General features: G+C 36.5%; 1 protein-coding gene across 13 annotated transcripts in view; it reads right to left on the minus strand.

Moving 5' to 3' along the window:
- sash1a (SAM and SH3 domain containing 1a) overlaps window positions 1-14,121 on the minus strand; it is a 271,761-nt gene that overhangs the window by 17,786 nt on the left and 239,854 nt on the right. For 12 of the 13 annotated variants that reach the window (XM_048206887.1, XM_048206884.1, XM_048206888.1 and 9 more), the window contains 6 exons: window positions 10,574-10,624; window positions 10,268-10,317; window positions 3,772-3,809; window positions 3,377-3,463; window positions 2,881-2,993; window positions 1,056-1,157 (listed from right to left, as the gene is read on the minus strand). In XM_048206887.1, the coding sequence (XP_048062844.1) occupies window positions 1,056-1,157; window positions 2,881-2,993; window positions 3,377-3,463; window positions 3,772-3,809; window positions 10,268-10,317; window positions 10,574-10,624 (441 nt within the window). The remainder of the gene's footprint in view (window positions 1-1,055; window positions 1,158-2,880; window positions 2,994-3,376; window positions 3,464-3,771; window positions 3,810-10,267; window positions 10,318-10,573; window positions 10,625-14,121) is intronic. The other variant, XM_048206889.1, reaches the window with a different exon arrangement.

Genomic DNA, 14,121 nt, shown 5'->3' on the forward strand with positions numbered 1-14,121 from the left:
ATAAACAAACCAGTAATTGGAACTAAAGTATTGTAACATATCTAACTGATTTGTCTTCAAAGCAGAAGAAAAGGCCAGGGGGCAAAAAAATAATAATAAAAAACCCACCCACCACATATATTACCCTCAGTTAAGACACACATTATGACCTCATCAACAGGGGATGTTTAGTGTGCCAGCTCCCCATGCCAAGTAGAAATGACATCATTACTAAGGGTCTTACAGTGAGCCGCCAGTGCCAGATTCTCATTACAACTGTGCCATTACAACATCAGCTTCTCCTTATAAACACGCATGACATATCAGCTTTTCAGATAATTTGTTGGTTGATTCACTGGTTTATAATTTATCATTAAAGGTGCACTCAGTAAGTTCTCCTAATTTAAGAACTGTTACCTCTACAATAAAAAAATGTGTACATGAAAAAAAATTATGTACATGAAACTCCAGTCATATCAGATTTGGACAATTTTTACATTTAAAAGTTTCATTTTAAATTAGAGTTGGTCATCATGTTAAGATCACATGACCAGCCTGATAATACTCATGGCTGATAAAATGGCAGGTAAAATATTTCAACAGTAAAATCAATAACTAAAAACTTTGTGTGATACTACATTAACATTACTACATTCACATCACTATGTATCGATATAAATCCATAATGACTACCGTATTTGCCAGATCAGATCAGCATACACAAAAAATTGAGTGCACCTTTAAGTTATGATGACTACAAAGCATCCTAAGCTTTATACGTCCTAAAGTTTCCAACAAATGAAAGTGTGCGTTCAGTGTGGTTATAGCAGAAAAGGGGATGAATTGGGTTGACGTAAGGACTGCCACTGCCTGAGTTTATAATCCACAATGTCACTACTCTGCAGAGATTTACCTCCCTACACACACCAAGATATAGTCAGTACAGTGAGAGACATTACTAACACTTACTGCAGGGGAAAATAAACTTTGATGTGACTGAATGAGGTTATGTTGTAACACACCCACCCCTACATACACTCAGGTCTACAGTCTGGGTGGTTGGGTATAGTACTTACATTGCAGGCGGAGGAGACGTTAACAGTGGGACTGGATCCATCAGTCCACTCTGCTGTGTCTGTACTGCTGCTCAACTGTCTGTTCCTTTCATATTCCTTTAACTATGGAGAACAAGATGTCAAAGAGAGCCGCCCCCCTCGCCCTCACATTCACACACCCTATCTGTTACAGAAATACAGTCTGAGAATAGCCCACACAAGCATGTATACACACACACAAACACAAAACACAGGCACAGATAAAAGCGTCATGTCCATTCAAACAGAGTTTTTAAAAATGTATTAATCATTTGTATTTTTATAAAATTCAAAAGATTGGGGTCAGATTTTTTTTTTTAAAGAAATGTATCCTTTTACTCCTTTTGAACTTTATATTCATAAATGAATTCCAAAAAAATATGTATCGCAGCTTCAACAAAAACATTAAGCAGCTAAACTGATTTCAACATTCATCATTTTTTTTTATTTCTGAATGTCATAAAATATCAAAATGATTTTTAAAGGTTCATGTGATACTGAAGACTGGAGTAATGGCTTCTGAAAATTCAGCTTTGCCATCACAGAAATAAATTACATTTTTTAAAAATATTTAAATATAAAATAATGATTTAAATTATAATAACATTTAACAACATTACTGTTTTTACTGTTCTATTTTTGACTGCTTTAAAAAGCATTAAACTGTGCCAACCCCAAACTTTTGAACGGTTGTGTTTTTATAGGCATAAGTACATATAAATAAAATAAAATGTATTAAATATGTTTTTTTTTAATAATTACAATTATTATAAAATATATATATATATATATATATATATATATAATTAAAATATTATAAATTTAGGTTAAAAAAGGATTCTACCCACCCTTAAGTCTCTCCAATTTCCATTTTTCCCCACTGTTACTATGTCAAAGCTGCTCTTTTTCATACAACGAAAATGCATTATGTTCATTGGCTGATCGCGGGTCCATTTTCATGCTAAACAAACACTGCACCACTAGATTATTCCATCTTAATCTCATTTAAAAAAAATAAAATAAAAATACAAATAATAATAGGTGCATGACGCCCTTGGACACAGAAATATACTTCAAAAAGACAGAACACAGAACAAGTAAAGCAACATTAATTAAAAAAATAAATAAAGACACACATTTGCATTCAAACAAACACACACAAGGACAGACAAATGTTCATGCATGCTTCCAGCATGTATGATGTCAACTATCCACAAAGGCTTAGCATTGGTTTGAACTTTAGATCCAATCATTCAAGACTGCTCATGTAACATAGATAAATCAACTACCAGCCCAAAGGAAGAAAACTTCCTGAAGATTAAAGAAAACCCAGTTGGATAAAGGAATCAATGTCAGCCTTGTGGAGAGAAGAAAGCCAGATTCTAAAATCGTCCATTAGGTTCGTTATCAGATGACAATTAATCATTATCATGTTCTCAAAACAAAATGACAGAAAGAAAAAGAGACCTACATTCACCCAACACATCTGAACAAGTGAAAAAGGACAGAAGAAATCTATCCAACCAACCCCAGCTAAACCTACTTTAGAAATTAGACACCAAAGACCCTCCTTCACCTCAACAAAACAAAACATGATTTGCACTAAGGAATCTACTGCAGCCCTAAGATGCAGGGTCAGTGCTCATGTATTTAAATGCATGTGAGTGTATGTAAGTGTGTGCATGTGTGTTTTGGAGGAAGGAAGGAGCAGGGCGGAATCAGTCTGGGTGAGTAAAGTTAGTACACACGAATGTAAGCAAGGGAAGCTCATTTGCATTATTTTTCGCGGTTGATGAGGTGCCTTTACCCGTGCCAGCGCCTCCTCCACTGTGATCATCTTCTCTTTCACCATCATCATCAGCTGGATCCGTTCCTCATCACTCATAGTGATCTCACTGGCCACATAGCCAATGTCCTCTCCTGCAGGGTCAGGGGTCAAAGGTGAGGAACAAGAACAAGGGAAAGTCCCTCCAGGGATAGTCAGTTCATTCGGCGACCATCATATTGCTCATGTAGGTAATCTGTTTGTCAAGATCAATTTCTAATAACATTTCAAAATCAACAATATCTGATAAATTCATGAATTAATTTTTGTAGGCAAAATCTAGCTCTCATTCTAGAGTACTGACTTTTTAAGTGAAAGATAGAACTACAGCGGCCATATATTTAGCATTATTATTTCTTTCATTCATATTTATATGAGTGGGCCATCTCTTCTCCCTTACAGTGTCCCTTAAGTGAGTGAAATAGAGAGTTATGAAGGAAGGAAACATAAGAAAATGGAGTGAGTTTGTTTTTATTACCTTTTGAAGTTTGCCTTGTGACCCCTTTCTGTGACTTTCGGAAGTTTTGCCAGAAGGATTTGTTTTTCTTCTTGTTGTCCCATTTTCCTGTATTTGAAGAAAGGAGAAAGCCATCAGGACCATCACACTCATGAATATTTGTACAAACATGTACAACTCTGAAATACCTAAATATAATGCTTTACAAAAATATTTTACTCTACATCTATTATCTAGCATTTATATGTCTGCCCATCTACAAGACAGAATGTCTTTTGGCGTTACCCTTGTAACCCCTGTCACCAGAACACTCTAGTTTGGCATAATCCATTATTAATTGCAATGAAATATCCCCAAAACCACCTAAAGGTCATCATAATAGCAGTTGAGAATAGTTTTCATAATGAGAAACAAACCTGATCCATCCTCAGAGCTAGATTTGTGCAGAGGAATTCTGATGAAAAAGACATAAAAAGAAAGGAATTAAGACGTTAATTAATAAAACACTTCAACATCTCATCACTGAACATTATCAGATATGCCCTTATGTATTACTGACAGGCAGTCAAAGGATGGAAAACAAAAGTAGAGTGATTATTAGAGCCAGCAGAGGGCAGTGTGGTGCTGTTCACAGAGCACATGTCAGGCTCCTGAGGCTCACAGGGCACAGACGAGACGCTCCTGAGATGCAGCGAAATGAGACGAGGAAGACAGAAAGTGAGAGGCAGAAAAGGGGAACAAGAGCCACCGCAGGACAGACACTGCCTGTTTATATTTCCACTCCGCTCCTCTGGGGCACAGTGCCCTTGGAAAATGCCAAAATAATGAAAATCTAACACACACAGACCAGCACTCTGTTATTGAGTCAATGAACAAACATACTGCACTAAGATTCCACAGATATCATATTGATACTGACAGAACATATTTGGTCTATTTAGATCCTAGACCATTTGGGTGTTCGCAAACAGCGATGACATTTTTTGTGGGCAGTAGCAATTTTCTAGCAATTCCGAGTTTATATCTTACAATTCTGAGAAGAAAAATTGTGAGATATAAACTCCTATTGTCTTTCTTACGCAGAATTGCAAGTTCATATCCGGCAATTCTGACTTTTTTGCCTCAGAATTGTGATGTAAACTTGCAATTGTGGAAAAAAAAGAGAGACAGAATTGTAAGATAAAAATGTTATATGTTTATCTATGTAAAATGTTATAGGTTTAAATATTTCATGCTGTAACTGTAGGACTAATCCATTATGTCCCCTATGAGCTACAAATGTGAATAATATATAGACCTATTGTTTACATCAAATTCATGCTTTAATACAAGACACTGCTGGGTAGATTACTTCTAAACTGTAATCCATTACTGAATACAAATTACATGATGAAAATCATAGTTAGTAACAATCTGTTACATTACACATTATAGCTAACATAATCTGATTACTTTTTGATTTTGACTTAACTCATCACATTGATTTGAATAGAATAATCTTGTAGCATATTGATTTAAAAATGCAAAGAGAAAGAAAAGTTATTCCACTCTTTATCAACAACGTGAAACATGTCAGGCTTTCTCAAACCGGTGTTTGTGCAGGAACTGCAGGGGGTTCGTAAATTCATTAAAAGCTAATAATTAATTCTTAGAAATGTTAAATTAAAAGAAAAATATTTTAAAATAAAAAATTTCTTTCCAATAAAAATAAAATAAATACATGAAATAATTTCAAACTTTTTAATGGTAGTGTATATTAAAGGTGCCCTCGAATGAAAAATTGAATTTACCTTGGCATAGTTTAATAACAAGAGTTCAGTACATGGAAATGACATACAGTGAGTCTCAAACTCCATTGTTTCCTCATTCTTATATAAATCTCATTTGTTTAAAAGACCTCAGAAGAACAGGCGAATCTCAACATAACACCGACTGTTACGTAACAGTCGGGGTGTACGCCCCCAATATTTGCATATGCCAGCCCATGTTCCCAACATTATGAAAGGCATTAGACAAGGGCAGCCAGTATTAACGTCTGGAGCAGCACAGCTGAATCATCAGACTAGGTAAGCAAGCAATAACAACAGCGAAAAATGGCAGATGGAGCAATAATAACTGACATGATCCATGGTATCATGATATTTTTAGTGATATTTGTAAATTGTCTTTCTAAATGTTTTGTTAGCATGTTGCTAATGTACTGTTAAATGTGGTTAAAGTTACCATCGTTTCTTACTGTATTCACAGACACAAGAGCCGTCACTATTTTCATTTTTAAACACTTGCAGTCTGTATAATTCATAAACACAACTTCATTCTTTATAAATCTCTCCAACAGTGTAGCATTAGCCGTTAGCCACGGAGCATAGCCTCAAACTCATTCAGTCAATCACATGTAAACAATATAACAGTATACAATACTCACATAATCTGACGCATGCATGCCGCATGCATGAAGAAAACTTTGTAAAGATCCATTTGAGGGTTATATTAGCTGTGTAAGCTTTGTTTAGGCACTGTTTAAGGCAAGCGCGAGCTCCGTGGGCATGGAGCACGAGATTTAAAGGGGCCGCACAGCATAAATCGGCTCATATTTAATGATGCCCCAAAATAGGCAGTTAAAAAAATTAATTTAAAAAAAATCTATGGGGTATTTTGAGCTGAAACTTCACAGACACATTCAGGGGACACCTTAGACTTATATTACATCTTGTAAAAAAATGTTCGATGGCACCTTTAAATAAGAAAACATGTTTGTACTTAGAAAAAACAGTAGGAAAATTATAGTCTATCAAAACCATATTTAGTCTTTTTTTCATATAGAATAACTGGATATACAATCCTGATTTTGGAAAATATCCAGTGTTTACATTCCCATTAGCCATGTGACATGAATCATGTTGACCTTGTCATACGGTTAGTTGTAAAATGTTGCGTGAAACAGGGCCATGTGTTAACTACCAATGAGAAGAAACATCTGAACTGAGCCGACTGTCAGCAGAACCCAAAACACAGAGGGAGAAGAAAACATTGTCTCAAATGTGTTTGTTCTGCAGATGAGAACATGAATGCAAGTATGCAAGTGTATTTGTTGTGGTTTTCTGATCTGAGTGGATTCTCGCTCATCCTTGGGTTAAGAAAACAATCTCAACCTAGTCTGCACTAAAGTAAACAGTGCAAGTCATATAAGCATACACTAACACACACTTTTGTGCACCTCGTGCGCTCTGGTCTGGTTTTCTCCACAGGAAGACAGTGTTTTTACCAGTCACTTGTGCTTAAATCATCATGGGTGCACGCGTGTCTGCTTTTCATCTGTTGTCCATGTGTCCCAAACACATCCATGACATCCACACTGCTAAAGCTATCAGTATCTACATACACTCAAGAGGGCAGTGTGTGTGTAGTGTCAGGTCAGACAATACATGTCATTACAAAGACTGTGAAAATGTAATTGTGTTGAGAAAACAGATTTCTGCATATTTCAGGACGTCCATTGCACTCTGACCAAAATAAGACGTCAACACTGCTCTTTTACCCAAGTGACACAGGGCATGATGAAGGCCTCCCTGAATTATCATATCATTATACTGCCATGGAAACACAAACTTTCTCTGTTTAACCTCTCATTCACCCTGCATGGAATCCAAAGGGAGTCTCCTGCTTGTATGCTAACTGCATCCCATGCTAAAAGGCCCTATTGAGGAGCAGCTCAGTAAATTAGGCTCCATTCAGGATTTCTGCTATTGAGAGAGTTGTATGTGTGCGAGTGATGTGTGACCAGCATACAATAAAAGCGTGTTACAGTCTGTCAGTTTTTTTTCTTTTTTCTTCGCAGAGTGCTTTGTGTCTTTACTGGTGTGTGTCTAGCAGAATATAAGCCCTCTGAGCCGCATTCCTTAACTGCAAGTAACTGTCATGTTCACTATCTCTGAAACAACGGAACCCCTGGCTTGCTGAGATTGTTATTCAGAGAATGCGATGGAAGAAAATTTCACAGGAATATTTTCACTCTACTCTCTCCACACACTTCATCGGTGTCTTTCAATTTCATATGCGGCATGTTTGGGATTGACAACTGTATTTACTAACAGACATGACTCAAATGAACAGGTTTGGACTGAATAATGTCTGTATGAAAAGGTAGCCAAAGTCAAAGACAATAACTATGCCTTTGAGGATTGTATTCTGCTGGTGTGAACGTAGCCAGCTTTTTTGTTTTTGCATGATTGGAAATGATCAGAAAATGGCCTTCTAGATTGTGAGATCAGTCATATTACTGTGCCAACATGTCATCACTATTAAATTAAGAGGAACATCATGTTGTTCTCATCAGTGATGTATCACTACAGTGATGCATGTTCACTGATCTTTAGAGCTAGGAGTGGGCTGACTTCCCCTTTCCTATCGTCAAACTGCTGATGAAGAAGAAATACTTCTATCCCAGGGTGCACCTGGTGTCCTGCGATTGGTTGGTTTGCTTCCTTACACCTGGCGTTGGAGTTCAGAACACATATACGATCAAGCACAAAAACACATATACAAAGATCGCAAAGGAAGTGTCCAGGAAATGACCTTCACTAGAAGTCATGGTAAATGGAGCTTGAGGGATTTCCTTAAAGCCACACACACACACACACACAAAAACACGGACACTGTCGCTGTATTCTGTTAAATTTCTACCACCTTATTATGTCTTATTAAGTAAAAAGATTAAAAGCTACTTACAGCCATTCTGAATACTTAAACAATTTAAAAAGATGTACACTAACATTCAAATGTTTAGGGTTGGTAACACTTTTGCTCACCAAGGCTACATTTATTTTTAATATTATGAAATATTACCAATAATAAAAAAAAAAAAAACAGTTTTCTATTTAAAAATATTTTAAATTGTAATTTATTCAAAGATGAATTTTCAGAAGCCATTACTCCAGTCTTCAGTGTCACATGATCCTTCAGAAATCATTCTAATATGCTGATTTGGTGCTCCAGAAACCTTATAATTATTCCTTATAATTATCAATATTGAATAGAAGTTATGCTACCTAATATTTTCATGGAAACAGTAATACTTTTTTTCAGTACTAGTAGTTCAAAAGAACAGCATTTATTTGAAATATAAATCTTTTGTAACATTACAAATGTCTTTACTGTCACTGTTGATTAATTTAATGCATCCTTGCTGAATAAAAGTATTAATTTATTTTTAAAAAAAAAGTCTTGCTGAACTTTTGAACAGTAGTGTATTTGGAGGAAGACTCTAAACTAACACATACACATCTCGCTCACTGTCATCAGGTTCTAGAACAGCCTTTCTGGAGGCCAAGGCTTCTTCTAATCATACAGACAGGAAATCTGGGAAATCTGGCAACGACTCTTTTGCTGGTTATGGCACAGTGCTGATATCACAGACAACTCTTCTGAAGAATAGAATACAAAACAGGCCTGCATAAAAACATAGTGTTATTATTATTACAAATATTGTGATAATGATTTGAACTGTGATATGACAAACATCTAGCATATTGCTTCTGCTTAGACACCAAGACTGAAAGAATAAATAGGCGTAAAAGCAGAAGCAGAATACTTAGTCAAGATGAAACGAAAGTGGGGGAACTTTTATTATAAAAAAAATGTTCTCCCTTTTCAAGAGATATTTTAAAAATGAAAATTCCATGGATGAATTGTTCAAAATAAGATCTATAGCACATTTAGAAAATAGAAGGACAAATTTTAATATCGTGCATTTAAAGGGATAGTTTATTTACTCACCCTCATGCTATTCAAAAACTATGACTTAATTTCTTCTGTGGAACATAAAAGTTGTTTTGAGAAACGTATCAGTGTTTTTTTTCTTTATACAATGGAATTCAATGGGCTCCAGTGTTGTTTGGTTTCCAACATACTTCAAAATATCATCTATTGTGTTTCACAAAACGACACGTGTGTGAGAAAATTCTGACTTTATGATTTTCATTTTTGGTTGATCCAAGTTCAGAATCAGATCATTTAAACACAATTTTAAGAGTGCAACTTTAAATGTTGAGTGAGCAAGAACTTTCGTCAGTTAAAGCTAGTGTCAACCATCACAAAGCAGAGTACCAGTGAAACCCAGCCACATGTGTGTAGGACCACAGAGACGTATAAATGATGAAAGATGTGTCAGCTCCATATGTTTTACATTCACCCAAGCATGCTGCTACTCTCCAGAGAGTGTGGATGACGGAGGTAGACTTAAATCTTTGCCATGGCACGTGGACTGCTCATCCCCACAGAAACAAACCATCAACAGGAAAGATGCATGGAGACACAAGCCTTTTCGTGCACTGACATTTAAAATCCTCAATTTATTTTCACAAAAACTTTACACTTTAAACATTCTGAGTCGCTATATGACTAAAACATTTTAAATGAAACAAACTGACCTTTGACGATAATACAATTGTGTGGGCAGAGATGATGTCACGTGTATCACGTTTGGCTCATTTAAGCAATAATGCTAAATAAAGTTCATTTAGTCAGCTTGACTAACACCCTTGTGTACTATAAACTCACAGTCTCTCACTTAAGTCTGAATTTTGGTCTGTCTTCCTCTCCCTAATCACTGAGTTTCATCTTAAACATCTAAGAACAATAGACGGAAGGAAGGAAGCCTGGAAGCACCAAGATGTGAAGAAGTAAAATGGAGGAATTCACACCCATTCAAACACACACACTTACACTCAGAGGTAGATGGGGGGTGGAGAGCAGACCTGACGTGTGTGATTATATATCTAAGAGGTCAGCAGTCATATACAAGTCATATGGTTTAGATATTAAAAACTATCATGGGCCTGATTCATTAGTTTTGGTCATTTGTAAAAATGTTTCCACAACCAGCTACTAAACATTACTGAGTAATTTTCTTACTTTCTCTCAGCCTCTGGAGTAGACACCTCACTGCTAAATCCAAACGATTCCTGTATACAAAGACAACACTGCGGTTAATTACTGCAATTACACACACACACACACACACACACACACACACACACACACACACACACACTGACTTTAATCGCTGATGATAAACAAATCAGTGTAATTTGAGCATGCAGTCGGCTGATTTATCACTGAGGGGTCGTGAATGAAAGTGTTGTGTTGTGAGTTATAGTGATGACTGCAGGTGTTTGAAGGTCTGAAAGCAGATATGCACCGCATTGTGGGTCGACTGACCTGGATGTCTGAACGTATCTCTGAAGAGTTCAAGCTGGTGTCTGCCTTTTCCTGGAAAACACACAAAAAAAAGGAGGGTTAGGAACAAGGACACACAAACACACACAGACACACACTGCCACTAATAAAGGGTCACACGCCCATATGTCAGGGGCACGTCTTGTCATTAAGAACACCACACCCTCTGCCCCCATGTACACATCACCTGAAGCACACCGAACCAGAGCAAAAAATTCAACATATGGAATGAGCCAAACCTACTGGAAATACAGTACACATGAAACCTGTTACAAACCAACAAGCCTGTCAATCAACATCTTGCCATATAAACAACATAGTACAAATATAATATAAAAATAATCAGAAGACTGGAAAGCACTGATATGCATCTTAATGTGGTTCACTGAAATCTTTTTGTTAAGATCTTTTTTAGTCACATTTGTTCTCTACATTTGGTCTAAGTGTAAGTGTTTTTCCCCCTTTATACATGCCAAAATAAATAAACACATTGTGGTTAAAAAAATGTACATTGTTGTGAAAGATATGTAATTAGATAAATACATTTGACATAAGATCATAAAATAAACTAACAAAGTCAGTGATATTTATAGCACCGACTTTAAAGGATTAGTTCACTTTAAAATGAAAATTGCCCCAAGCTTTACTCACCCTCAAGCCATCCTAGGTATATATGACTTTCTTCTTTCTGATGAACACAATCGAAGTATCCTGATGCATCCAAGCTTTATAATGGCAGTGAACAGGACCGAGTTTAAAGCTCAAGAAAGTGCATCCATCCATCATAAATGTACTCCACACGGCTCGGGGTGGAGCCGAACACTTCTAAAGTGAAGCGATGCATTTGTGTAAGAAAAAAATATCCATATTTAAGTTATAAAGTAAAATATCCGCCAGACCGCCTTCCATTTCCAACAAAGTGTAACGCCTCTCGCAGTTCAAAAAGCTTATGCTACGTCCTACGCCTTCCCTATTCAACTTATAAAAAAAAGCCTAACTGGCGTCGTGTTTTTAGTAAGTTGAATACGTAAGGCTGTCTGGCAGAAGCTAGATATTTTACTTAACTTGTTAAATATGGATATTCTTCTTACACAAACGCATCGCTTCTCTTCAGAAGGCCTTTATTAAGCCCCTGGAGCCGTGTGGAGTATGTTTATGATGGATGGATGCACTTTCTTCAGATTCATACTCGTTGGTCACGTTCACTGCCATTATAAAGCTCGGACGCGTCAGGATGTTTATTAACATAACTCCAATTGAGTTCATCAGAAAGAAGAAAGTCATATACACTTTATGGCTTGAGGGCGAGTAAAGCTTGGGGTAATTTTAATTTTAAAGTGAACTAATCATTTTAAGTGGTACAGAATTGAAAACTTTTGGTTGAGATCTTTTTTGACCACTTATGTTCTCCAAAATCAGGTCTGAATTTGAGTTATTTCTCTTTTATACACACACACACACACACACACACACACAAATGAAACTAAATTTAAACAGTTGTAAAAATATGTAATTAGATAAATACCAAGCATCTTGGATTAAAAAAAAAAAAAAAAAAAAAAAAAAAAAAAAAAAAGTATGATGTCAACTGTGTTAAGTTCAAATTGAAATATTTTTAGAGGGGTAACAAGCCTGTAAATCAAGAAAAACTTGAACTTCACATGTAACCTCATTGTGTAGGAATCTTGCCGTCCCCAGGCTGTTTGCTTGCTTTTTTACTGGCCACAGTCTTTGAAGCTACAGGTCTGGTAAGTGCCCTGGTAGAATGGCATTGTCAAGCAGAGGTTGAACTCATTCTTTTTTTTCCTCTCTTCCTTTTTTTTTTTTTTTTTTAGCAATAGTGAATTACTGTAGAGCTTTTCAGCCACTCTAAAACCATCTGTGCAGGCGATGTGAACTAAGGGAAAATCTATTGTGTTTCCAGTACATACTCTATATCACTGCTTACTCGCTCACATTGCTCACTTCTCAAAACCAAGACTTCTGCTCGTGCCCTGACCTCCACATATCTGTGTTTGTGTGAAAGTGTGTGCATCAGCAGTTAAAAAAAAAAATCCTCACAGCTCCAAGGCTTCTGTAAAATGAACTGCGTCGTACTCAATTTGGAGATTCCTTGGTTAGTAAATACTAATCTTGACACAGTATATCAGGATCAAATCATAAATATAAAATAAAATTAGCATAGGAGAATCAGAAAAGGTTTGTGAATATAGTTTATTACGGTAAATAGCATTATGACAGAATGCTGTCAGAGATATACTGTGTTTGGATGGAAGAGGCCCTCTAACACAACCACCTGGATCTGATCACACATGGCCTAAGGCTTGCTGTCTGTGTGTGTGGATGGTGGACAGCACTTTGGAAAATTTGTGCCCAGACTCTCAGTTATCACAGTAGTAATCTTCAAGCCTCTTTTCCAGCAAGCGAAGAATTTTCTTCAGAGAGAAGCACTGTTTTAGGTCAGGAAGGCTGTTTGTGTGTGTTTTGTCTCTATGCCACTCCATCCGTCTGCTTTAGCTCTCAGTGGTGTGTTGGTAAAGTCCGGAAGCTTCTAAGTAGTAAATCAGACGTTGTGCTGTAAAAGTGGATTCATCCAGAAAAGAAAGAAGAATTCACTCACTCAAACACACAGTGGGCAAGTTGAAGTTATTCCCACATGAACACACACTGGCCAAAGTAAACACATACACATACACAGGTCTGTGTTCTGTATCATCAGCAGCAGGGCATCACCAACTGCCCCATACCCACTGGGCACATGCTCGCATTGGCACACACTGAATCATCTGTACACTCTGCTGCTGCCCGTGTCATCCAAAACACATATCCACACAACATGACACACAAAGAGATGCTCTGTGTCTGTGTGCACTCACTGACACAGTACTAAAAACACACACTCACAGCCTTCACAACAGCATATAATAGCACAGATCTACACTAGACAGATACTGTACCTCTTGACATAGTTTAGTTCAATGTGTTTATACCACTATATATGGTATACGTTTAAGTGTAGAGCAAAAAGATCATCACTTAATGACTGGCTATATAAAGTATACTGTGAGGCACAGCAGCTGCTTGTTGATAAGTGACTGTGTGTCTGTGATTTTCTGGGCATGACTGGATTTGGCCTTATGCACTCTGAAGATGAATTTGATTTAATAGGCAGCACACTGTCACTACTGTATACACCCACATATACATATTAACAGAGTGAACTCTCATAAAAACACACATGTAGTTATGAGATGAAGCATAATAATGCAGCAACTCCCTAAACTCAAACTGAATTTGACAGATCACATTCAAGACCTTTACAGATGTTATGGAACTAAGTAATATAGAGAAGTAATATAAAGACTAGTGCTGTCAATAGATAAAAAAAAAAAAAAAACAACACTAATCACACATTTATTTATTAATTGCAATTAATCGCCAATTAAAAACTTAGGAATTTTAATATTTTTATATTGTAATAATTTCACAGTTACTCTCCAAATTAAAGGTAGAAACAACTTAAAGACAGT

This window comes from Megalobrama amblycephala, linkage group LG11, assembly GCF_018812025.1.
Source record: "Megalobrama amblycephala isolate DHTTF-2021 linkage group LG11, ASM1881202v1, whole genome shotgun sequence".
NCBI classification, from domain to species: Eukaryota; Metazoa; Chordata; class Actinopteri; order Cypriniformes; family Xenocyprididae; genus Megalobrama; species Megalobrama amblycephala.